Source organism: Somniosus microcephalus, chromosome 4, assembly GCF_052327205.1.
Source record: "Somniosus microcephalus isolate GS21.2 chromosome 4, FLI_Smic_1.0, whole genome shotgun sequence".
In the NCBI taxonomy this organism is placed as follows: domain Eukaryota; kingdom Metazoa; phylum Chordata; class Chondrichthyes; order Squaliformes; family Somniosidae; genus Somniosus; species Somniosus microcephalus.
Window position 1 is genome coordinate 331,488,201 of NC_140990.1, and position 16,941 is coordinate 331,505,141.

The 16,941-nt window shown below is 48.5% G+C and overlaps 1 protein-coding gene across 3 annotated transcripts in view; it reads left to right on the forward strand.

Moving 5' to 3' along the window:
• The window catches only part of LOC147120682 (rab GTPase-activating protein 1-like), a 335,058-nt gene that overhangs the window by 264,261 nt on the left and 53,856 nt on the right, over positions 1-16,941 (forward strand). The window contains exon 1 of one of the 3 annotated variants that reach the window (XM_085986865.1): positions 9,552-10,951. The exons of the other annotated variants lie outside the window; for them this stretch is intronic. Within the exon in view, the coding sequence (XP_085842991.1) occupies positions 10,841-10,951 (111 nt within the window). The 5' untranslated portion in view covers positions 9,552-10,840. Of the gene's footprint in view, positions 1-9,551; positions 10,952-16,941 lie in introns of those variants that run through there. 3 annotated transcript variants of the gene reach the window in all.

Consider the following 16,941-nt stretch of genomic DNA (forward strand, 5'->3'; position numbering starts at 1 on the left):
AAAATAATTACGTCTGTAGCGTGTTGGATCATAGAATCATGGAATAGTACAGCATAGAAGGAGGCCATTCGGTCTATCGAGACTGTGCCAGCTCTTTCGAAGAGCAATCCAGTTAGTTCCACTCCCCCGCTCTTTCCCCAGATCCCTGCAACTTTTTCTCCTTCAAGTATTTATCCAATTCCTGTTTGAAGGTTACTATTGAATCTGTATCCACCACCCTATCAGACGGTGCATTCCAAACCCTAACCACTTGCTACGTAAAAATGTTTTTCCTCATGTTGCCTCTGGTTCTTTTGCCAATCACCTTAAATCTGTTCCCTCTGGTTATCGACCCTTCAGCCACTGGAAACAGTTTCTCTTTATTTACTCTATCTGAACCCTTCATAATTTTGAACACCTCTATCAAATCTTCCCTTAGCCTTATCTGCCCTAAGGAGAACAATATCAACTTCTCCAGTCTCTCCACATAACTGAAGCCCCTCATCCCTGGTACCATTCTAGTAAATCTCCTCTGCACCCTCTCCAAGGCCTTGACATCATAACGTTATTATTTTATAATAGAGATGTGTAATAATGCAGCAGGACAAGGAGGTGCTGCATTTAAGGAGGTCTGTGTATGTTTTAATATCCCGCGCAGGAGTCTGGCAGTCACTGAGTGTCAGATACCATTAGCTGCTTCCTCAAGCTGCAGAGAATGCACATTATGGTCTGGTACGCAAAAGGTCACTTCGAAGACATTCTTCCCAAGAAGCATTTCCTGACACCTATCTGCTTGGGAGGAGTTCTCTTCACTTTGGTTAGTCAGTTACTCTGAGCCCCCATGTAAGCGGCAGCTGAATTTGTGTGGGGCAGACACAGCTTTGAAGCCTGTGAATGACTGACTACCAGAAGTAGTTATGAGAGATATGTTTTTAATGGCCTTTGTTCCAGTGCATCATCAAAAGGATTTTGATTGGTGAATCTGAGGCTCACTTCCCCCTGCATTCAGCCAACAGCGACAGGGCAAGCCAAAAACTCTGGTCGTGAACGGCAACGTAGGCCTAATCCGCGACAGGGCAGGCCAGAAACTGGTCGTCAACAACAACGTAGGTCTAATCAACGACCATCCTTCCTTCAGTTTTATACTGTGGGTCTGTGCAGGAAAAGTGCCTTTGTTATTGATAGTCTGTAACTACTATAACTTTACTGTTTGTAGTTGATGATCATTTATCTGTTTACTGCTTAATAAGCCTGACTAGTAGTTTGTAGCCTAAACCACAGTCTGATGAAAATTACATAGAGTTTTACAGCACAGAAACAGGCCATTCGGTCCAATTGTTCTATGCCGGTGTTTATGCTCCACTCAAACCTCCTCCCATCCAACTTCATCTCGCCCGGTCAGCATATCCTTCTATTCCTTTCTTCCTCCTGCTTATTTAGCTTCCTCTTAAATGCATCTATTCTATTTGCCTCAACTACTCCCTGTGGTAGCGAGTTCCACATTCTCACCACTTTGAGTAAAGAAGTTTCTCCTGAATTCCTTATTGGATTTATTAGTGGCTAGCTTATATTGATAGTCCCTAATATTGGACTCACACAAGTGGAAACCTCTTTTCTACGTCTGCCCTATAAAACTAGGGCGACCATACATCCCCGGATGAGGCACTGTGTCCCCGGGCAAGCAATGTCCCTAGAAGAGTCTCCGGTTCACAATATAGACCCGAGCCATAGTCATTGTAATACTGTATATGCATATCATACCATTAGACATAATCACAGTTTCAGGTCAATGGACTGAACAATGTTATTGTATTATTTATAAACAGTGTCTGAATGCGTTTCAATAATGTGACGTCACATCCGCGGTAATTATAAGCACATTTTGCATTTGTAGTGTATCTGTGCAACTGTTAAAATATAGGCTGCTAAAAAATGTTGCCTCGCTACGCTGCGCAACCTACATTTTCGGTCCTGGCTACTTTGCTGTGCTCCCGCCCTATGTGTCCCCAGATTCGGTTTAGAAAATATGGTCACCCTATATCAAACCCCTTTATAAGTTTAAAGACCTCTATTGGGGCACCTATCGGCCTTCTCTTTTCTAGCAAAAAGAATGTTTATTCTTCCGCCTTTTGAAGTGGAGGGATTTGTGCGGCAGCATGTGACATATCCAGTAAGCTGAAACACAAATGACCAGGGTTCTCTGTTTGACCTCTGGGCTCGCTACATTTCCTAAATACTCAACAAGTAAAGACTCACTCCAGCTGCAAAGCTGGCCCACGGGATGGTCTGTGATTGCTGAACCGGAGGAGAGTATCTTGTGTGGAAACTCAGAATGCAACATCTGACTTGCCTGGAGCAGAAAGCATGATCCAGGATACAAAGGAAGTTGTAGATGTAGTGCAAGAGGAGAAGGAAATGAAGGAACCAGAGGTGGAGCCGGGGAGATTGGTCTGGGAGGCACTGGTAGGTGACAACTTCCAGTAATTCCCAGATCCCGACGAATTACCTAGAATCCCAGAAACAATATGCAATAACCTTCCTACTTTACAACAGTGACTACACTTCAAAAAGTACTTCATTGGCTTTGAAGCGCTTTGGGACATCTTGAAGTCATGAAAGGCGTTCTAGAAATGCAAGTCTTGCATTGTTTCTTTTCCCTTCTACTGTACTTCAGCTGCCATGTTGTGACGTCCTCCATGTGCTGATCTCTTTACATAGCCCTTCCCAACGGAAACTCCCCAGACTAAGGAGAAATAAGGTGCACAAAATTGATTTAGGTGACGTTTCCATTAATGTGCCTGCAAGGTATCCTCCACCTGCTTCCTAACCTAATGCTACATCGAAGTGGAGCCAAGCAAGTGTGGTGTCAGGTTGCTGCTGTTCACTGTGAGCCCCAAGGGATGGGTTTCTCTCTCTCTCTCTCTCTCTTTTTCCACCCCCCCCCCCCCCCTCCAAGACAGTCCCCCAGCCTGCTAAATCCAGCACTTCTGTTAATTTGATTAATTGCCCTAGTCACAGCGTCCCTGAATGAAGGGGCTTGGCCCCTTTGCCCTCGGGGGGGGGGGTGCTCCCTTGTCCTTGGGGCCCTTCTGCCCTCGGGGGGGGGGGGGGTGCTCCCTTGTCCTTGGGGCCCTTCTGCCCTCAGGGCTCCCTTGTCCTCGGGGGGGGGGGGGGGGTCCCTTGTCCTCGGGGCTCCCCTGCGGGTGTTGGTGAAGTTGCCACATGCTCCTTGATGAACTGCAGTCGTGAAGACGTGTCAGACTTTGTTACAGAAACCTCAAGAGAGCGTGCAGCCGTGCACCTAACAGCCCTGATCGGGTCTCAAACGATGTCAGCAAGGGCTTTTGCTCATCGATCTCTCCCTTCTGAAGGCCGGCCAGTAGGGTACCAATCCCCAGTCCGTACAACAGAGGAATGCCAAGCTCTGGATCCCTGTGTAGTTGCTATCTATTCCTCGGCTGTCACCTTCGCTTGTTCCTACTCGCTTGCGATCGGTGCTTCACCCAGTGCTCCCTCTCCAAGCTGACTGTCTCAATGCCCCTTGCATTGAACTGGTGCCAGGTGGAGTGTGTGATGCAACATGCGCAGGGTCTGGGTGTCACGAGATGATGCCGTCTCAACTTGGAAAGATTCAGCAGGAATTGTGCGTTACAAGGGTTTCTGCACAGAAGGCAGTGAGGGTAACAGAAGATTGGATACTCGTTGGGCAAGGGGACCACACTGCAAAACTCTCCCTCCCATTCCTCCTATCTGAGACTCTGGTCTAGAAATGCTGAGCGCTATCCCCTCGAACTGGGACAGCTCCTGTGCAGTTGCCGCTTCTTCGTCAGTAGGTGCACACAAACTGTGGTTGAGTTGCCTTTTTTTCACGAGAGGTCCAGATGTTAGACGCTGCCAGAGCACCTAGACAGATGCCTCTGTGCAGCCTTCTGTTAGTGTATTCCACTGCAGTACTCGCGCAGCTAATTTTTTTTTAAATTGAATTCTCTGGATATGGGCATTGTTGACATTTACTTCCCAGTCCTAGTTCTCCTCGAGAAGGTGGTGGTGAGCCGCCGCCTTGAACCGCTGCTGTCCGTGTGGTGAAGCTGCTGCCACGGTGCTGTTGGGGAGGGAGTTCCAGGATTTTGATGTGGTGACGATGAAGGAATGGGGATATATTTCTGGGTGATAGAGGTGGCGGGTTCGAGAGGTGCTGTCAGAGAAGCCTTGGCTCCTGTAGATTGTACACTCTGCAGTCACGGTGCGGCGATGGTGGAAGTTTATGGTGATCGTGCTGTTCCTTCAGATGAGACGTTAAACCAAGGACCCAACTACCTTTGTTGTTTTGATTCCGAGGAGTAGTGACGCCTTTACTTATTGTAACCCTACTGTTTGTACTGAGTGCTGTTCATTTACCTGGTCTGAGTGTGGGCAGTGTATTATTCATCTGCCTATCGAAGGTGAGGAGAATCACACGGCCGCACGTGATACATTGCAGTAAGCTGAGTGCAATGGCCAGGGTTCCCTGTTTGACCCTGGTTCTCACTACATCTACAGTGCCTGGAATACTCACTTATGGTCTGCTCTGGGAATGTTAACTCTGAGCCTGCTGTGGAATACTGATTGACAAGCAGATCTGGAATGCTGGCTCGTGATCCAGTCTGCAGTACTGGCTCATGGTCCTTTCTGGAATCCCAACCTGTTGTGATCCAGTCTGCAGTACTGGCTCATGGTCCTTTCTGGAATCCCAACCTGTTAACTTCAAGCTATGTGGAATAGGTCTGGTGATCCGACATGGAATATTGCCCTTTGATTTTGTCTGGGGTACTGCCCTGTGATCCGGTCTAGGATACTGTTCCGTGATCCGGTCTGGATTGTTGCTCAAATCTTCAGCTCGTCTAGAATACTGACTTGTGAGCTGCACTTTTTTTATTCGTTCATGGGATGTGGGCATCAATGGTAAGGCCAGCATTTATTGCCCATCCCTAATTGCCCTTGAGAAGGTGGTTGTAAGCCGCCTTCTTGAACCGCTGCAGTCCATTTGGTGAAGGTACTCCCACAGTGCTGTTAGGTAGGGAGTTCCAGGATTTTGACACAGCGACGATGAAGGAACAGTGACATATTTCCAAGTCAGGATGGTGTGTGACTTGGGGGAGCGTGGAGGTGGTGGTGTTCCAACGCGCCTGCTGCCCTTGTCCTTCTAGGTGGTAGAGGTCGCGGGTTTGGGAGGTGCTGTCGAAGAAGCCTTGGCGAGTTGCTGCAGTGCATCTTGTAGATGGTGCACACTGCAGCCACGATACGCTGGTGGTGGAGGGAGTGAATGTTTAAGGTGGTAGATGGGGTGCCAATCATGCGGGCTGCTTTGTCCTGGATGGTGTCAAGCTTCTTGAGTGTTGTTGGAGCTGCATTCATCCAGGCAAGTATTCCATCACACTCCTGACTTGTGCATTGTAGATGATGGAAAGGCCTTGGGGAGTCAGGAGGTGAACCATTCGCCACAGAATACCAAGACTCTGACCTGCTCTTGTTAGCACACTATTTATGTGGCTGGCCCAGTTAAATTTCTGGTCAATAGTGACCCCCAGGATGTTGATGGTGAGGGATTCGGCGATGGTAATGCCATTGAATGTCAAGGGACGGTGATTAGACACTCTTGTTGGAGATCGTCATCGCCTGGCACTTGTGTGGCATGAATGTTACCTGCCACTTACCAGCCTTAGCCTGAATGTCCAGGTTTTGCTGCACGCGGGCACGGACTGCTTCATTATCTGAGGCGTTCCGAATGGAACTGAGCACTGCAATCATCAGCGAACATTCTCACTTCTGATCCTATGTTGGAGGGAAGGTCATTGATGAAGTAGTTGAAGATGGTTGGGCCTAGGACACAGCCCTGAGGAACTCTTGTAGCGATGTCTTGAGGCTGAGATAATTGGCCTCCAATAACCACAACCAACTTTCTTTGTCTCGCCACGGATGCTGCCTGGCCTGCTGAGTATTTCCAGCATTTTCTGTTATTTCAACTTTCTTTGTGCTAGGTATAACTCCAGCCACTGGACAGTTGCCTGCTGATTCCCAATGACTTCAATTTTACTAGGGCTCCTTGATGCCACACTCTGTCAAATGCTGCCTTGATGTCAAGGGCAGTCACTCTCCCCTCACCTCTGGAATTCAGCTCTTTTCTCCATGTTTGGACCAAGGCTGTAATGAGGTCGGGAGCAGAGTGGCCCTGGCGGAACCCACACTGGGCATCGATGAGCAGGGTATTGGTGGGTAAGTGCCGCTGTCGACGACACCTTCCATCACTTTGCTGATGATTGAGAGTAGACTGATGAGTCGGTAATTGGCTGGATTGGATTTTTTCCTGCTTTCTGTGGGCAGTTTTCCACATTGTTGGATAGATGCTAATGTTGTAGCTGTACTGGAACAGCTTGGCTAGAGGCGCTGCTAGTTCTGGAACACAAGTCTTTAGCACGATAGCCGGGATGTTGTCAGGGTCCATAGCCTTTGCTGTATCCAGTGCACTCAGCCATTTCTTGATATCACGTGGAGTGAATTGAATTGGCTGAAGACCGGCTTCCTGATGGTGTAGACCTCGAGAAGGCTGATATGGATCATCCACTCGACACTTCTGGCTGAAGCTGCTTGCAAACGCTTCAGCCTTGCCTTTTGCACTCACGTGCTGGGCTCCACCATCATTGAGGTTGAGGCTGTTCATGGAGCCGCCTCCTCCCATTAGTTGTTTAATGGTCCACCACCATTCACGACTGGATGTGGCAGAACTGCAGAGCTTTGATCTGATCTGTTGGTTGTGGGATCGCTTAGCTCTGTCTATAGCATGCTGTTTCCGCTGTTTAGCATGCATGTAGTCCAATGTTGTAGCACTGTGGGGTGACTCCCCGGGGGAAGGTTTCCTCCGCACGCCACTGCTAGCAAAATCCTATGCTCGTTCTTTGGGGCCATGTCGTAGCAGGGGAAATTCCCCAGCTGTCTGAATTCCGAACCTCGGTGTGTGTGGAATGTCAGGGGTGAGCTAATCTCCCAACACAGCTTAACGCACTGCATTAATGCACCACATCCACATCCTGTCATTTTTCATCTCGGATGTGGTCAGTATGGACACAGATCACAATTAATTGAATTTTGATGTACCTTTTTTTCTTTACTCCGATCACATCGGACAGTATTCGGACCTATTTCACACTGGCTCAAAGTGTATGGGTTGGAATTCCTGAAGGGATTTAGCCAGTATACCAAATCTGCTCATCAATCAGTATTTAGACTTTGTTGAACAGCTTCTTTTCACCATTGTTGCTTTACTCTGGATTTAACCTGTGCTATACCAGGCCTGGGAGTACTTGAGATAATATAGAGGGAGCATTATTCTGCATCTAACCATATCTCATGCTTAATGTCAGCCTTGGTTCAGTGGGTAGCACTCTCGCCTCTGAGTCAGAAAGTTGTGGGTTCCAAGTCCTGCTCCAGGGACTTGAACACATAACCCAGGCTGACACTCCAGTACAGTACTGAGGGAGTGCTGCACTGTCGGAGGTGCCATCTTTCAATGGGACGTTAAACCGAGGCTCCGTCTGCCCTCCTGGGTGGACGTATAAGATCTAGGCGATATGTGAGGAAGAGCAGGGGAGTTCTCCCCAGTGTCCTGGCTAATATTTATCCGTCAATCAACATCACAAAAAAAAAAGATTATCTGGTCATTTATCTCATTGCTATTTGTAGGAAGCTTGCTGTGTGCAAAAGTGTGTAAATGCAAATTCCGTCATCTGTTTCTGACCCTATTTTGAACCTGTGCTGTACCTACCCTGGGAGTATTTGATGGGACAGTGTAGTGGGACCATTTACTCTGTATCTATGCTGCACTGTACCTGGCCTGGGAGCGTTTGATGGGACAGTGTAGAGGGAGCTTTACTCTGTATCTAACCCATGCTGTACCTGCCCCAGGAGTGTTTGATGGGGAAGTATAGAGGGAGCTTTACTCTGTATCTAACCCGTGCTGTACCTGCCCCAGGAGTGTTTGATGGGGAAGTATAGAGGGAGCTTTACTCTGTATCTAACCCGTGCTGTGCCTGCCCTGGGAGTGTTTGATGGAACAGTGTAGAGGGAGCTTTACTCAGTATCTAACCCGTGCTGTACTTGCCCTGGGAGTGTTTGATGGAACAGTGCAGAGGGATTTTTACTCTGTATCTAGCCCGTGCTGTACCTGTCCTGGGAGTGTCTGATGGGACAGTGTATAGGGAGCTTTACTCTGTATCAAACCTGTGCTTTATCTGACTTGGGGTTGATAAATATTGACACTGGCTTCAAACATATCTGTAATAACCCTCATCCTGGTGAGCACAGAAATCTGCTACAGATCCGTACGTGAAATTATACTTAGTCTTCTGAGTCGCATGTGATGTTACGCCGCACAGTTTTTTGTACATTCTGCATTATAAACAGTGCAGCTTTCAATGCCCTCTGGGTTTACAATGTGGAGTCACAAGGTAAGTTGGGCTTAAAAAAAATTGTTTTATCTGAAAATCTGACCCTGAATAGGAAGTGATATATAGATTCTTACAGCACAGAAGGAGGCCCTTCGACCCTTTGTATGCAGCAGTGTGCCCTGTGCACTGGGGGGTTACAGCCACAGTGGAAGCAGAAAATGTGCTGAGGTGGAGACTTCGCGAGTCGGACCCTTGAGCTTCTGTCTTTTCCTGTTGGTTCCTTCCACACGGACTTTCATACACTGAAATGTGGGGCAGTGGGGAGGGAGAGATTTTCCCCTCGGCTCGTTCTCATACGAACACCTAACACGCTCACGCTGAATTCCTCTCTGTGCTATCTTAATACAGCTGTTGGGTTGAGCATCCCATAGAAATATCTAACCAGGGCCTCTGGCAACCGAGGAAAGATCAGCTGCCTGGAAAATCCACTGTGGAAGGGCTGCTGTGCCCGCCTCTCATCCTTGGCCTTAGCGCAATCACCTCTGAGTCGGAAAGTTGTGGGTTCAAGTCCCACTCCAGAGACTTCAGCACATAATCCAGGTCGACACTCCAGTGCAGTACTGAGGGAGCGCTGCACTGTTGGAGGTGCCGTCTTTCGGATGAGACGTTAAACCGAGGCCCGTCTGCGCTCTCGGGTGAATGTAAAAGATCCCATGGCATCATTTTGAAGAAGAGCAGGAGAGTTATCCCCGGTGTCCTGGTCAATATTTATCCCTCAGCCAACAGCACTAAAACAGATGATCTGCTCATTATCTTATTGCTGTTTGTGGGAGCTTGTTGTGCACAAATTATTTGCCACATTTCCTACATTACAACAGTGACTACACTCAAAGTTCTTCACTGGCTCTTTGGGATATCCTGCGTCATAAAAGGCACTAAATAAATGCAAGTCCTTCTTATTTTTTCAGTCCTTAGAGAAGTGTTGAACTGTTAAAGAACTGCAGATCCTCAATATAACTGTGCCCGTGTTAAACAAAATATTTCTGTCACTCCCCCTCCAGATAAGCTGTAAAGTGGACTAATCCACATGCAATAATAAGAGTGTTGCCTAATTAACATCAGTTGCCTTTCCCACTGAGTTTCAGTCCCTTTATCTACGTTATATGTTGAGGAGCAGTATCTCACTGACTGTGGATGTTGTGGCAACGAGCCATGTCGGGCCACTCCTCTCCAACTGCCGCTGCTCATTAACCTGCCCTCAGGAACTGATGGACAGAGAGGAGCCGCTCCTTAAAAGAAAGCACGTGAACTGATGAGGAATGCGGGGCATCTAGAGCTTTCTGTTGCTGCTTCCTGGTTTGCACAGTTGGCTGTAAAAGCTGCAGCCAGCTCAGACAGAGAGAGAGAGAGGAGAGACGCGGGCTCCTTTCACCCCTTGTGGAACAGGTGCCTCACGCCACGAAAACCGGTGAGGGAATGTTCCAGAACCTCCTGACGACTTGCCTCACCTGAAGAAACTGTTACTCCTCTCCTGCTGGGACACTCGAGGGAAGATTGCAAGAACTGGTCAGGTGGATTTGACTGGAAACCCTCCAGCCTGGAATCTGTAAGACACCTGTGAATGGAGAGATCTGAACCAGGAAATAGTTAAGTCAGTCTCGAGGTGGCCCCTGGGTGAATTGGTTGCACTGCTGTGTTTTCTTTTAAAGTAAGCACTGTATGTGAAGTGCCACGGAGTGTTTGTGCGAGAGAGTGAGTGTGAACGCACGCTCACTGAAGCCTCATCCTCCACAGCTGCTGCCCTAGAAATCTATTCAAATGCAAATGTACAGGATGTTGCTTTCGACTGTCTAACTGCTCCGCAAGCCTTGCCCTTCGAGGGAAGGTGCACAGAGAGGAATCATGAGCTAGAGCAGCCAAACAGGCAATGCTAACAAACGCCCCCCCACCCTCATCCCTGCTTTAAATTCCAGCAAAAACCGAGCAGGAAGTGGTCAGCGGGCTGAAGTCGAGGATCTCCCTTTCAGCGGGCGTGCTCTGCTCGAGAGATGAAGTGGCGTTTCATCGGCATCGGCTTCTGCTCCCGGTCTCTCAACCCTTTCGCCTTTTGACTTCTAACAAACAACTGGAGAATCGGGATCCAGCACAAATGCGGCGAGAGAGCAGATAATTAAATAAAACTCCTGTTCTTCAACAGTCTCAATTTCTGTCGGTGGGAGACTCTGTGCACTCAATTGATGATGGGGTCTCTGGTGCGCAACCCACGTTTCAAGGAGGAATAGAAAGGAGGACAGATCTTAATCAGCTTGTTCACCACAACTAGTTTCAGTGCCCAGAGTGGATGCTGGGCAGACTCTTCAGTCTCTTGACAATTTTCCCTACATTTAGGGAGGTTTTTCTTATTTATTTAATTTATTTTTATTTAATGATTTCCTGTCAAAATGATGGAAGAAGTTTCTATAACAGTCGCCTACGACGCCCACGTCTTCAGTCAAATGGATGAGGAGGACACATTGGCCAATATGGTTGCGACCACGAAGCCCAAGTCAATGGTAGGTCATTGCAAACGCAGCTTGGTTAGTGAGGCAGGGTGGGATCCAGATTACACCAGGGGGTTACCAGTGCAATCTTTTAGTGCCGTCTTTTGGATGAGACGTTAAACTGAGTCTGTCCTCTCTGGTGGAAGTAAAAGATCCCATGGCACTATTTTGAAGAAGAGCAGGGGAGTTCCTCCCAGTGTCCTGGCCAATATTTATCCCTCAACCAACATCACCATAAACAGATTATCGGGTTATTATCACATTGCTGTTTGTGGGATCTTGCTGTGCACAAATTGGGCCGCCACGTTTCCTACATTACAACAGTGGCTACACCTCAAAAATACTTCATTGGCTGTAAAGCGCTTTGGGGCGTCCTGAATTCCCTCCTTAAACCCCTTTGCTTTCTACCTACCTCTCCAATTTCTTTCTTTTCTTTTAATAGTGTGGTGGCTTTGTTACTGGACCAGTAATCCAGAGAATGTGAGTTCAGATCCCACCGTAGCAGTTTGAGATATTAAATTTAGAAATAAAAAGCTCGTGTCTGTGAAAATGACCATGAAGCTGTCGGATTGTTGTAAAAACCCAACAGGTTCACTAATGTCCTCTACGGAAGGAAATCTGCCGTCCTTACCTGGTCTGGCCTATACGTGACTCCAGTCCCACACCAATGCGGTTGACTCTTAACTGCCCTCTGAAGTGGCCTAGCAAGCACATCGAGTCAATTCAACAAGAGATGGGAAATGAATGCTGGCCTTGCCGGCGACGCCCACGTCCCGAAGATGAATTAAAAAAATAATAAACTCCCGTATTGTGTTCGTATCACAGGTTCAAATGGGAGCTCCCTAAAGTATAAAGTTCCCCTTTAACTGTGTTGAAGGAGTGAAATCCTGAGGTTTCCGAGGTTACCAGCAAGTTGTTGTGAAAGAGCTGGAGTTTATTTCCTCCCATACAATGCATAGTACAGTGTCTAATTGTAACGGTTTAAATTTCTGTCAAATGCATTAGTCAGGTAGTCGTCTTCTTTCGTATGGTAGTAGCAGAGCCAATCAAATGTCAATATCTAAGTCAGATATCCAGGCCAAAGCTTCTGGTGTAACAGCGTGGATATCTTGTAGGCTGCCTGCGAATTTCCTCTGAGAGCAGTGCTCAATGATGTGCTCCAGGGCCTGATCAGGAGCTCCACAGTTGCATGATGGGAATCTTCCATCTATGGCGAAGGTGGCAGCATCTACCATGACCGGTTATGAGGCGGTTGATGGTTGTCCACTGTTTGTGAGGAAGGTTTGATCCTTCAGGTTGTACTGTGGGGTCCTCTATAAGGAATCCATTCCGTATGTCACAGTTCTTTCAAGCATTTAGCCATCGGTCATCAAGGCTGAGGGGAGATCGCTGAAGGGCTTCGGTGACTGTCCAAAATGGCCTTCTAGATTTGAGACGGGTTGGTGGTCGGTTGTTCAAGTCGGCCTGGATCAGCATGTCTTTGCTGGTGTAGCGGTTGTATTCTCTGGAGACTGCATATTTGCGGTGGTGTGATGTTTGCAAGCACAGGCAGTCAAGGTGTTGGTGTCGATAAAAGTGTACCGGTGATAATTCTCATACTAGAATTCAGCTGCACATCAGCAGATTTGACATGCGGACTCGATAGCCATGCGGAGAACAGTACTCCATTGTAGAGTACACCAGGGCGAGTGTTGCCGTACAGCGGGTTTGAGCTCCCCATGTGGATCCGGCGAGTTTCTGGATCAAGTTGACCCTACTCTTTAGTTTCTTCCCAAGGTTCTGGAGATGTTCTCTATATGACAGGGTGCGAACAAGCGTGACTCCTAAATAGGAGGGTTTTGTGGCATGGTTTACCCCTGCGCCGCAAAAGGAGACTTTCAAAGCTTGGTTTGCTTGATGGGTGTTGAGGTGGAATATCGAGGTAATGTTCTTTTGCAGGTTTGGCCAAAGTCGTCATCGGCGGAAGTAGGCCTCCATCCTCTAAATCACTGGTCAGGGTTTCCTCGGTGATGGACAGACTCATGATCTGTGTGGCCAAGGCAATGTCATCAGCGTATACAAACGTGTGGGACTCTGTTTCAGGCCGGTCACTGGTGTAAACGTTGAATAATATGGGTGCCAGGACAGAACCCTGTGGGAGTCAGTTGTTCAGTGTACTATATCTGCTCTTCTGGGTGTCAGAGTACACACAGAAACGTCAGTTGAGAAGATCGATCGTTGTTCTTCAGGGTAAAATGGTGGCGAGCTTGAAAAGCAGTCCATGCGTCCATACTGTGTCGTACGCTGCTGACAGGTCCACAAGTGCTACGGTGGTCTTGAGCTGGCGCTGGAAGCCTGCTTTGATGTGCGTTGTTAAAGCTACCACTTGGTCGCAGCAGTTACGGCCGCTCCAGAAGCCCACTTGCTCCTTAGGGTGGTTGGCTCGATGATGGGGGCTCGTCTGTGGAGTAGTAGCCTCTCCAGCACTTTATAACAAGTGCAAAGTAAGGAGATCAGGCGGTAGCTGGAGGCTTCACAAGCATCCTTCCCCTGTTTCAGGAGGGGCAATTATTTTAGTCTCCCTCCAAATAGGTGGAATTTTACCAGTTGCTAGTACATCGGAGAAGAAGGAGGTCAACCATCCCTTCGCTTTGGGCCCCAGTGCTTTTAGGAATTCTGGGTAAGCACCATCTGGACCAGAAGCTTTTCCAGACTTGGTTGTCGACAGGCCTGCGTTTAGTTCGTCCAAGCTGAATGGATCAGACATAGTTGACGATCTTGGTGTCACCAACAAGTTTGTCAAAAGCTACCGCTTCACCTGGCGTCTCAATTCTTTGTCCACCGGAGCCTGATGTTTGTACAGGAAACTTTCGTTTATCCAGAGGTTAAATGTCCGGAAAGCTCTATCTACCGGCTCAGATCATTTTTCTTTTCGTTGCTTCTTTTCTCCAGTCCTGGCTCTGCAAGCGTCTCTGTAGCTAAGCAACAGCTTCAGCTAGACGCTTGCAAGCTGCGCCGACTGTTTTGAAGCTGTACAGGGTTTGTTGCTTCACACAGAGCTCTGAGCTCCGTATGTTTTAACATTAGCGCTGGTTTCTACGGCAGTTTTGATCTAACGGCACCAGCTCGGTCCCATCGGTGCCGGATACCAGAAAGTTTCCTGTAACAAGTGGGATGCGATGGCGTCCGCTCTGATGGTCGTCCTGTGTTTATAGGCGGGGTTTGCCTCGCCCAGTTGACGGAGCAGGGCCCAAGCTTTCCTGCTGGAGTGAGTGAAGTTAGTCTTCTCCACAAGGCTCCTCCACCTTTCATGTCTCCAAGTTCAAGGACTCCAGGGTTGCTGTGGCTGGGTTTTTGTTCAGTGAATACTCCTGGTAGAGAGCCTCGCTTTCTTCCATCCCACAAGGAATCTATGTCTTTTCTAAACCCCCGAGGTATACTGCGTTTTGCGGCAGCTTTAATAATTCCTTTAAATCTGTTGAAGGCATTGGTGGTTGGCTGAATCCACCTAATTTTGGTGTCAACTGACCTTTGGAATGTTTCCCAGTCTACTTTTTTGAAGTTCCATCATGGTTCCGGTGTTGATGTAATGACAGGAATTTCAAGGCCAACGTTGATGATTGAGGGCCTGAGTTGATTGTTGGGGAAATCGTCAGGAACGGTTCTGGATGCGATGATTGGGTTTCCTTGCTGTTTTTTAGAGAGGAAACATAGGTCTGGGTTAGATTCTCTCTGCCACCTTGATAAATGAAACGTAACTCTATCTTTGGCATCAAAAAGGAGGAATTTATTCTCTAGTGAAGCCCACTGTGCAATTGCTTCTCCATCATAGTTGGCGTCTGCAGAGCCCCACATTGTGTGGTGGCTATTAAAGTCTCCGAGATGGATGGATGGATGTTGATAGGTGGGAACGGTGGGTCAGGCCACTGTACGAGTGGTGGTGTGTAGACATCGGAGATTGTTCGCGCTCCTACTCGTATTGCTGTAGTGAAAATTCCAGCAGTCCTGGTATGCTCGAGTTCAGTGCAGCCTTCGATGGCCTTGTTTGACGTAGCACGCCAGGCCATATTTGGGATGGTTATAGAAAGCAATTAGGTCATAACCTGTGATACGTCCTCTTGTGTCAAACTGGTGGACGTGTTCAATGTGTGTTTCTCCAAGAACCAGGACATCGACGCTGTGTTTCTTCAGTAACCTTTCGAGGTATTCGCATTTTGAACGAGAGATGCCTTCGATGTTAAGTTGGTATATTCGGATGGCTGGGCCTACATGTAGCTTTCTTTGGTCCTGGCGAGGCAATTTTCGATTTGCTTGGTTTGCTCGATTTAACGACCAGTTCGGTGTCCTTTGAGACGACATTAGTTGTGATCTAAGATCATGTAACAGGGTGGACCGCGAGAAGGCTGTCATCATCCACCCTAGTCAGTTAGTAAACACTCCACACTCCAACCCACGCTCCCAACATCTCCACCTGCCAGTCTCTGATTATATATTGTAAAGAACAACAACTGAATACATGGGGGAATTTTTTTATCAACCTTCCCCGCTCCCCTCCTCTCCTGAAGGTGCTGACTCTTACTGGGAGACAGTTCCCTGGGCCCCACCCCCCTCCTAACCAGAAGGTGCTGACTCTCACTGGGGTACAGTTCCATGGGCCCCACTCCCCTCCTAACCTGAAGGTGCTGACTCTCACTGGGGTACAGTTCCATGGGCCCCACTCCCCTCCTCTCCTGAAGGTGCTGACTCTCACTGGGGTACAGTTCCATGGGCCCCACCCCCCTCCTCTCCTGAAGGTGCTGACTCTCACTGGGGTACAGTTCAATGGGCCCCACTCCCCATCTCTCCTGAAGGTGCTGACTCTCACTGGGGTACAGTTCCATGGGCCCCACCCCCCTCCTCTCCTGAAGGTGCTGACTCTCACTGGGGTACAGTTCCATGGGCCCCACCCCCCTCCTCTCCTGAAGGTGCTGACTCTCACTGGGGTACAGTTCAATGGGCCCCACTCCCCTCCTCTCCTGAAGGTGCTGACTCTCACTGGGGTACAGTTCAATGGGCCCCACTCCCCATCTCTCCTGAAGGTGCTGACTCTCACTGGGGTACAGTTCCATGGGCCCCACTCCCCATCTCTCCTGAAGGTGCTGACTCTCACTGGGTTACAGTTCCATGGGCCCCACCCCCCTCCTCTCCTGAAGGTGCTGACTCTCACTGGGATACAGTTCCATGGGCCCCACCCCCCTCCTCTCCTGAAGGTGCTGACTCTCACTGGGGTACAGTTCCATGGGCCCCACCCCCCTCCTCTCCTGAAGGTGCTGACTCTCACTGGGGTACAGTTCCAGGGGTGCTGCTCTCATCATCTTCACCTGTCCTAATATCTCATGTGGCTCGGTGTCAAATTTTGTTTGATTACGCTCCTGCGAAGCACCTTGGGATATTTTACTATGTTAAAGGCGCTATATAAATGTAAGTTGTTGTCCTGACGATGCTGACTCCATGGGGACTGGCTGCCCTCCAGTAACTTAGTCAAGTGACCATTCTACATTGAATCGAGGAGTTTTGGTCTGCAAGACTAGGTACCACACCGCATGGTGCATTTGATTATCAAGTTATTGTGTAGTTGTTAGCCGCTTCAGGTGACATCAGTAACCTACTTACGTTCCACTCTCATAATTTGCTGTGGGGCAAAGATTTCAACCTTCCCAAAACTGGTGTGAAATCAGTGGAGCGATCATGCCTCCACGCTCAAAGACCGTGTAGGAACACGACCCATTTTGAGGTTTAGGCCTCATCACCATAATTTGGGTGAGCTGCAATTAATTTAGGAAAACGTCTCGAGGCGCTTCATAGGGAAGTGAGAAACAGACACCAAGCTAAAGGTGGAGGTATCCGGAGAGGTGACCAAAGCCCTTAGTCAAGGAGGTGGGTTTTAAGGAGGTGGAGAGGGAGGTAGAGAGCAGAGGGACTTAAGGAGGGAATTCAAGAGCTTAGGATCTAAGCATGGCCACCAGTGGTGGGGCAAAGAAGGG